At 44.3% G+C, this 10445-nt stretch overlaps 1 protein-coding gene across 2 annotated transcripts in view; it reads right to left on the minus strand.

Annotated features, from left to right (window-relative positions):
* The window catches only part of serpinc1 (serpin peptidase inhibitor, clade C (antithrombin), member 1), a 12669-nt gene extending 3798 nt beyond the window's left edge, over window positions 1-8871 (minus strand). The window contains exons 1-5 of one of the 2 annotated variants that reach the window (XM_078244515.1): window positions 8485-8871; window positions 6813-7215; window positions 5746-5961; window positions 2705-2842; window positions 449-667 (exon numbers count right to left, since the gene is read on the minus strand). In XM_078244515.1, the coding sequence (XP_078100641.1) occupies window positions 449-667; window positions 2705-2842; window positions 5746-5961; window positions 6813-7169 (930 nt within the window). In that variant the 5' untranslated portion in view covers window positions 7170-7215; window positions 8485-8871. Of the gene's footprint in view, window positions 1-448; window positions 668-2704; window positions 2843-5745; window positions 5962-6812; window positions 7216-8293; window positions 8387-8484 lie in introns of those variants that run through there. The other variant, XM_078244516.1, reaches the window with a different exon arrangement.
* Window positions 8872-10445: the final 1574 nt, after the last annotated feature.

A 10445-nucleotide genomic window follows, 5' to 3' on the forward strand; every position in this document is an offset into this window, starting at 1 on the left:
GGGGTCTTTAGGGGACGTTAGGGGTCTTTAGGGGTCGTTAGGGGTCTTTGGGGATCTTTAGGGGTCTTTAGGGATCTTTATGAGTCGTTAGGGGTCTTTAGGGGGCTGTTAGGGGTCTTTCGGGGTCGTTAGGGGTCTTTAGGGGCTGTTATGGGTCTTTGGGGATCTTTATGAGTCGTTAGGGGTCTTTAGGGGCTGTTAGGGGTCTTTAGGGGTCGTTAGGGGTCTTTAGGGGCTGTTAGGGATTGTTCGGGGTCGTTAGGGGTCTTTTAGGGCTGTTAGGGGTCGTTAGGGGTCTTTAGGGGCTGTTAGGGGTCGTTCGGGGTCGTTAGGGGTCGTTAGTCAATCACACTCGGGGGCAACAAAAGGGGATCAAACCCTTTGAATCCCAGTCTGGAGCGGTTGGTGAGCCCTCCTCCAGCAGTTCCCCCCCAGGTGTGCAGGTTACCTGGCTGAGCGTGGTGTCTCTGCTGGGCAGGATGATCACCATGGTGATGTCGTCTCCGCGGTACAGCATCTCCAGCAGCTGGACCTGGTCGTCGGGGAAGGAGCGGTACCGGAAGCGGTTCTCCTGGTACATCATGTGGACCGGGCAGCGCCGCTCGCCGGTCACCTGGAACTCTGACGTGTACCCGTTGTCCAAGTCAAACTTGTTCTTCCACTGAGCCTGAGGAGACACACACACACACACACACACACACACACACACACACACACACACACACACACACAGACACACACACACACACACACACACAGACACACACACACACACACACACACACACACACACACACACACAGACACACACACACACACACACACACACACACACAGACACACACACACACACACACACACACAGACACACACACACAGACACACACACACACACACACACACACAGACACACACACACACACACACAGACACACACACACACACACACACACACTACACACACAGAGACACACACACACACACACACACACACACACACACACACACACACAGACACACACACAGACACACGACACAGCACACACACACACACACAGCACACACACACACACACACACACACACACACACACACACACACACACACACACACACACACACACACACAGAGACACACACACAGAGACACACACACACACAGAGACACACACACACACACACACACACACACACACACACACACAACACACACAGAGACACACACACAGACACACAGACACACACACACACACACACACAGACACACACACACACACACAGAGCACACACACACACAAGACACACACACACGAGACACACACACACACACACAGACACACACACACACACACACAGACACACACACACACACACAGACACACACACACACACATACACACACAGAGACACACACACACACACACACACACACACACAGACACACACAAGAGAGACACGCACAACACACAACAGAGACACACACACACACACACACACAGACACACACACACACACACACAGACACACACACACACACACACACACACAGACACACACAACGACACACACAGAGACACGACACACACACACACACACACACACACACACACACACACAGACACACACAAGCACACACACACACAACACACACACACACACACACACAAGAGAGACACACACAACAGAGACACACACACACACACACACACAAGAGAGACACACACAAGAGACACACACAAGAGAGACACACACACATGCACAACACACAACACGCACAACACACACAAGAGAGACACACACACACACACACACACACACACACACACACACACACACACACACAAGAGAGACAACACTGTCATTGAGGCGGCTTCTCTTCTGGAGATACGTTGAAAGTAGAAGGTAAGATGGTGTTGGCTTAGTATATCTAGTTTATATATATCTATACACTATATATATATATATATATATATATATATAGTATATAGTGTATAGATATATAGTGTATAGATATATAGTGTATAGTATAGTATATATATATAGATATATATAGTGTATATATATATAGTGTATAGATATATAGTGTATAGATATATAGTGTATAGATATATATAGTGTATAGATATATAGTGTATAGATGTATATAGTGTATAGATATATAGTGTATAGATATATATAGTGTATAGATATATAGTGTATAGATGTATATATAGTGTATAGATATATATAGTGTATAGATATATAGTAGTATATAGATATATAGTGTATAGATGTATATAGTGTATAGATATATATAGTGTATAGATATATATAGTGTATAGATATATATAGTGTATAGATATATATAGTGTATAGATATGATATATAGTGTATAGATATATAGTGTATAGATATATAGTGTATAGGTATATATATATAGATATATAGTGTATAGATATATAGTGTATAGATATATATAGTGTATAGATATATAGTGTATAGATATATAGTGTATAGATATATATAGTGTATAGATATATATAGTGTATAGATGTATATATAGTGTATAGATGTATATAGTGTATAGATATATATATATATAGATATATAGTGTATAGATATATAGTGTATAGATATATATAGTGTATAGATATATATAGTGTATAGATATATATAGTGTATAGATATATAGTGTATAGATATATATAGTGTATAGATATTAACACCTTGAAGTAGATGGTGTTGACGAGGACCAGCATCGTGTTGGAGTCCAGCGATCCGACCGGCAGCGTTTCCTGGATCAGATTCTCCGTCTTGTTGGAGATCCAGTTGTTGATGGTGACGCGGGCTGCATCCGGATTCTCCTGTAGAACCACAGAGCCCGTTATTACAGACGCAGAACCCCGTTATTACAGATGACAGACGCAGAACCCCGTTATTACAGACGCAGAACCACGTTCTTACAGATACAGAACCCCGTTATTACAGAAGCAGAACCACGTTCTTACAGATACAGAACCCCCTTATTACAGATGCAGAACCACGTTCTTACAGACGCAGAACCCCCTTATTACAGATACAGAACCCCGTTATTACAGAAGCAGAACCACGTTCTTACAGACGCAGAACTCCGTTATTACAGATACAGAACCCCGTTATTACAGAAGCAGAACCACGTTCTTACAGACGACAGACGCAGAACCCCGTTATTACAGACGCAGAACCCCCTTATTACAGATGCAGAACCCTGTTATTATAGACTCAGAATCCTGTTATTACAGACACAGAACCCCGTTATTACAGATGACAGACGCAGAACCCCTTATTACAGATACAGAACCCCGTTCTTACAGACGCAGAACTCCGTTATTACAGACGCAGAACCTCGTTATTACAGACGCAGAACCCCCTCATTACAGACGTAGAACTCCGTTATTACAGATGCAGAACCCCGTTATTACAGACGCAGAACCCCCTTATTACAGACACAGAACCCCATTATTACAGAAGCAGAACCCCCTTATTACAGACACAGAACCCTGTTATTACAGATGACAGACGCAGAACCCCTTATTACAGACGCAGAACCCCGTTATTACAGAAGCAGAACCACGTTCTTACAGACGCAGAAACTCCCATTATTACAGATGCAGAACCCCGTTATTACAGACGCAGAACCCCGTTATTACAGACGCAGAACCCCGTTATTACAGACGCAGAACCCCCTTATTACAGACGCAGAACCCTGTTATTATAGACTCAGAATCCTGTTATTACAGACACAGAACCCCGTTATTACAGATGACAGACGCAGAACCCTTATTACAGACGCAGAACCCCCTTATTACAGATACAGAACCCCGTTATTACAGACGCAGAACCCCCTCATTACAGACGTAGAACTCCGTTATTACAGACGTAGAACTCCGTTATTACAGACGCAGAACCCCCTTATTACAGACGCAGAACCCTGTTATTACAGACACAGAACCCCGTTATTACAGATGACAGACGCAGAACCCCTTATTACAGATACAGAACCCCGTTATTACAGACGCAGAACCCCGTTCTTACAGATGCAGAACCCGTTATTACAGACACAGAACCCCCTTATTACAGACGCAGAACCCCCTTATTACAGACGCAGAACCCTGTTATTACAGACACAGAACCCCGTTATTACAGACACAGAACCCCGTTATTACAGATGACAGACGCAGAACCCCTTATTACAGATACAGAACCCCGTTATTACAGAAGCAGAACCACGTTCTTACAGACGCAGAACTCCGTTATTACAGACGCAGAACCCCGTTATTACAGACGCAGAACCCCCGTTATTACAGACGCAGAAACCCCCTTATTACAGACGCAGAACCCTGTTATTATAGACTCAGAATCCTGTTATTACAGACACAGAACCCCATTATTACAGATGCAGAACCCCATTATTACAGACGCAGAACCTGTTATTACAGACACAGAACCCCGTTATTACAGACGCAGAACCCCGTTATTACAGACGCAGAACCCCTGTTATTACAGACGCAGAACCCCTGTTATTACAGACACAGAACCCCGTTATTACAGATGACAGACGCAGAACCCCTTATTACAGATACAGAACCCCGTTATTACAGAAGCAGAACCACGTTCTTACAGACGCAGAACTCCGTTATTACAGACGCAGAACCCCGTTATTACAGACACAGAACCCTGTTATTACAGACATAGTCTCTTCTAGCCAGACCTTCCTCCACAGCGCTGCAGAGGAAGGTCTGTCTAGTCCACACAGCATTCCTGGATGGGAGGACAACGTGCTCTGGTTTATTGGCATTTCTTTAAACCAATCACAATCATCGTGGGCGGGGCTAAGCTCCGGACGGAGCCACGGTGCCTCTGCTAAATAGTCTCAGGAAGGAACTTGTTTTGGTGGAACATGTGGACGTTAAAAGTAGTTTTAGTCAGAGGGACAGATAGTCTAGCTAGCTGTCTGGATTTACCCTGCAGAGATCTGAGGAGCAGTTAACCATAGTCCTCACAAATCAGCCGGAGGTTAGAACACCAACACAGAGACAGAGGAAGGAGACGGACATCTGGCACCAGAGCTGTCACGGAAGTGGAACGTGGAGGATTTAGACATAATATAAGTTATTAAATCTCAATCTTAAGCAACAAAAACGCTGAAGAAAACGTAGAAAATGTCCAAAAAACTGCTAAAAAACGTCGTAAAAAAAGGGTCAAAACCTTAAAGTGCTCATATTATGCTGTTTCCCTTGACGTTATTGTGTTATATATATTTTTTGTGCACGTTATACGTTTACAAAGTGAAAAAGCCCAAAGTCCCCCCCAAAGGGACTTACCATCTCCAACAGAAAACACTGTTCACAAACTGCTCCAAACAGCTCTATTGTAGTCCAGCCTTTACTTCAGAGACACGTTATAATGCTCGCCTAGCTGCTAGCATGGCACGCCCTCATACTCTGCTTCTGACTGGCTAGTAGTCCTTACCTAGGTACTGTCAGGGCACGCCCTCATACTCTGCTTCTGACTGGCTAGTAGTCCTTACCTAGGTACTGTCAGGACACGCCCTCATACTCTGCTTCTGACTGGCTAGTAGTGTATAGATATATATAGTGTATAGATATATATAGTGTATAGATATATATAGTATATAAAAAGGCACTAAAACAGTGAAAAGAAAGCGTAAAAACATCAGTATCAGTGCTGTGTTTCCTTGAGAGGAAGAGGAAGTGAGATCTTTTACCCTGAAGTTGAGCGGCAGCAGCTTGGCGCCGTACACCGTCTCGCTGATGTTCTGGTACGTCTCGCTGAAGATCAGAGACTTGTCTCCAAACAGCCGGTTAGCTGAGATCAGCGCCGTGGTCGCGTCCTTCTTCCGGTACAGACGGCAGTTGAGTTTGGCGAAGAAGAAGTGGACCTGATCCGACGTCTTCTCTTTAATGGTGTCGAACTGAAACACCTGCATGCAGAAAGAGAGGGGACCTTCTGATGGGACAACAATCTCAGAAACTGGTCCAGTACTGGTCCGTTAGCGTCCACTAAAAGTTCCGTTGTTGCTGCTGACAGACTCAGATTATTATTCTAAGTGTCTGACAACATTATGGGATGGATCCCTACAGAGATAGACCTTTTAGTTAAAGAGGAAGATCCTTTTAGTTTAACATGAAACAGCCCCGAAATCACCATCACCAAACCCACCAGACTCCATGTAAATAATCAGGACTTTTAGCGTGTATAGAGCCAGCATATCTCCACCAGACTCCATGTAAATAATCAGGACTTTTATCATCGTAAAACTCACTTTATTCAAAGAGGACAGAAACTAAATCAAACTACCAAAAGCCGTCTTGGTTCATCTTTCCACTGTTCCAACAATCACCACTCTGGTTTGGTTGAAATAAACCCTTAATTCACCCATTTACATGTGGAGATATGCTGGCTCTATACACGCTAAAAGTCCTGATTATTTACATGGAGTCTGGTGGAGATATGCTGGCTCTATACACGCTAAAAGTCCTGATTATTTACATGGAGTCTGGTGTAGTTTGGTGATGGTGATTTCGGGGCTGTTTGATGTTAAACTAAAAGGATCTTCCTCTTTAACTAAAAGGTCTATCTCTGTAGGGATCCATCCCATAATGTTGTCAGACACTTAGAATAATAATCTGAGTCTGTCAGCAGCAACAACAGAACTTTTAGTGACTCTAACTGCTGCTGAACATTAGTCCTGTAGGGTAACATTACAGCTTGGTTCTGGTTTAATACTGGACCAGTTCCAGACACAGAAACATGGAGAACGTGGTCTCTGACCTGCATGATCTGCTGCAGCGTGCGGTTGCAGGCTCCCAGTTTGGTCATGGCGAAGGCCGTGGAGATGCTGATGGGGGACATGAAGATGTTGGCGTCGGGGGTCTTACTGAGTGCCAGCTGTTTGTAGAGCGCCAGGGCGAAGCGCCCGTTGGCCTTGGACAGCTCCCACACGCGGGGGTTGGTGGAGGCGGGGATGGCCTCGGGGGCCGGCGTGGGGCCCTCAGGCTCCGGGCTGCGGTAGATGCAGTGCGGCTGCAGGCCGAGGTCTTTGGGTTTGGCGCTGCAGATGTCAGGAGGGACGGCCAGGGAGGCGAGCGGCAGGATGGCCAGAACCAACAGCCAATCAGGAGCCCTCATTCTGCACGGATAGACGTTTCTGCTTCTGTTGATTAATTCTGGTTTTCTTGTTGGGATCCAAACAGAGTTCATTAACACCAGACGCTCTACAGAGTCATTCTCAGCAGAGTTCGGTTTGTTAAAGATTATTATTATTATTATTATTATTATTATTATTATTATTATAATGGATTAGAACATTTAAATATTCATGCACTTTTTTTAACAGACACATAAACTGTTACTTTATTACTTTTAGCTAACTATTAATATAACTGCAACTCCAGAACACACACACACACACACACACACACACACACACACACACACACACACACACACACACACACACACACACACACACACACACACACACACACACACACACACACACACACACACACACACACACACACACACACACACACACACACACACACACACACACACACAGATACGCACACACGCACACACACACACTCACACACAGACGCACACACAGAGATACACACACACAGAGATACACACGCACACACACACACACACAGATACACACACACACACACACACAGAGATACGCACGCACGCACACACACACACACACACACACACACACACACAGATACACACACACACACACACACACACACACACACACACACAGAGATATACACGCACAGAGATACACACACACACACACGCACACACACACACACACACTGAACACACACACAGAGATACACACACACACACACACACACACACAGATACGCGCGCACACACACACACACACACACAGATACACACACACACACACACACACACACACACACACACACACACACACACACACACACACACACACACACACACACACACACACACACACACACACACACACACACACTCACTCAGATAACCCCCCCCCCATACTGTGCTGCTGTTACTGGTTCTAACTGATCGTTTTAACACTGAAGTTAAAACTCAGAGACTGAACCAAGAAGATCAGTCGGAGTTTCTGTTATTCTGACTCTAACAATAAACTCAGATATTAAACTGTATTAAATATGAATCACATTCAACGTTAACGTCCGGATTCAGACACACTGAAGTCACCAACTAGAGGTTAAAACAAGAATACAGACCGAAAACTCAGAGCAGCAGTTTAAAGCACGCGTTGAACCGTGAATAACCGGGAGCTGCGTTTGAAGTCCATCTAACGAGGTCAGTCTCTGTGACTGTATGGAGCTCAACGCCGGTTTTACAGAGTCCTCCTCACTGACATGTCTGTCTGCGGCAGCGCTGCATTCACGGAGAATCAGAAATTAATTCTTACCTGATCAGACGCAGCGCTGAGTGGTTTCAGACTCAGGTCAGTGTCCCGCAGAGCGCCGGGACGTCCCAGCAACCTTTGAGACATCGATCCTGTTGGTCAACAAACATGTGGACCCGCAGCAAACACCTGGAGCCAGATCCCCGATCCCTGAACCCCGATCAATAACTGGGACGCACGCAGAGGCTGCAACAAGTCGCCGTTACGCAACAGAGCGCTGCTGGAAAACGCACTCAACTAAAGGAGGGGGGTCTGCAGTTCTTAGAACTAAACGTTCCTAGAACACCTTTCTTCGTCGTGTTATAGGATACAGGAAATATTTGGGGATTTTTAAGTTCCTCTGGCCTCAGTAGCTCCTACTCCAGTGCAGGGTCTTTCCCCTTCTCCTAGGTGGACTTGATTGGTCGAACTAATAAGTCCCGCCCACTGCCAACTCGGATCTTTCAGTCAGAGCAACAACCAACAACGGGACATTTTTAACAGTTTTCACCATCTTATTCATCATTAATTTCACTTCTGACAACGTTTTAGGAGAGAAATGAACTGTTTGTATTTCTAATATAGGCAGGCTTGAGGATATTGATGTCGAATTGACAATTTGCTTCAAAGTTTTGGGAGTTGAGAAGCTCCATGAAGGGAGGCGACAGCCAGCAGGCGCCTGCCCCGGCCGCTAGCTCGTCGCTCGGCCAGTCATGCTCAGACACCTCGCTGTGAGCTGGAGGTCTCAGACCAGACACACACACACACACACACACACACACACACACACACACACACACACACACACACACACACACACACACACACAGACACACACACACACACACACACACACAGACAAACACACACACATACACAGACAGACAGACAGACAGACAGACAGACACACACACACACACACACACACACAGACACACAGAGACACACACACACACACACACACACACACACCTCGCTGTGAGCTGGAGGTCTCTAAGACCAGACACACACACACACACACACAGAGACACACACACAGACACACACACACACACAGACACACACACACACACACACACACACACACACACACCTCGCTGTGAGCTGGAGGTCTCTAAGACCAGACACACACACACACACACAGAGACACACACACACACACACACACACACACACACACACACACACACACACACCTCGCTGTCACACGTCAGCAGGAAGAGGCGGGGTCTGTTCCGAGTATAATAAAGCCCCGTCTGTGTTGAGGAAAACATTACGTGAATTACTACGAGAATGGACGTGCATTTAATATAGGAAAAGTATTAGCATCATTTGTTGTTGTTGTTGTTGTTGTTGTTGTTGTTGTATGTGGCGCTGAGGTCTAGTGACGATGCTATGAAGACGTTGCCCTGGTTACATCCCTCCCTTACCCCTCCTACCAGCCCCTATGGCCACTGGGCCAGTGGGAATGCAAACGGACCAAAAAGATTTTGGGGGAGAGTAGTTCTTAGAACTGCTTAGAAGTGTAAAGAAGTTATATTTTGAAAAAAGTCGTAATATTTTCAGAAAAAAAGTCTTAATATTTTGGAAAAAAAAGTCGTAATATTTTGAAAAAAGTGATTATTTTGAGAAAAAAAAGTCTTAATATTTCCAGAAAAAGAAGTCGGAATATTTTGAAAAAAGTCGGAATAATTTGAGAAAAAAAAGTCGTAATATTTTGAAAAAAGTCGGAATATTTTCTGAAAAAAAGTCGGAATATTTTGAAAAAAGTCGGAATATTTTCAGAAAAGAAGTTATATTTTGAAAAAAGTCGTAATATTTTGAAAAAAGTCGTAATATTTTGAAAAAAGTCGTAATATTTTCAAAAAAAAAGTAATATTGAAAAAAAAAAGTAATATTTTAAGAAGTCGGAATATTTTCAGAAAAAAAGTTATATTTTGAGAAAGTCATAATATTTTGAAAAAGTCATAATATTTTGAAAAAAG

Source organism: Sander vitreus, unplaced genomic scaffold (genome assembly GCF_031162955.1).
Source record: "Sander vitreus isolate 19-12246 unplaced genomic scaffold, sanVit1 ctg250_0, whole genome shotgun sequence".
NCBI lineage: Eukaryota > Metazoa > Chordata > Actinopteri > Perciformes > Percidae > Sander > Sander vitreus.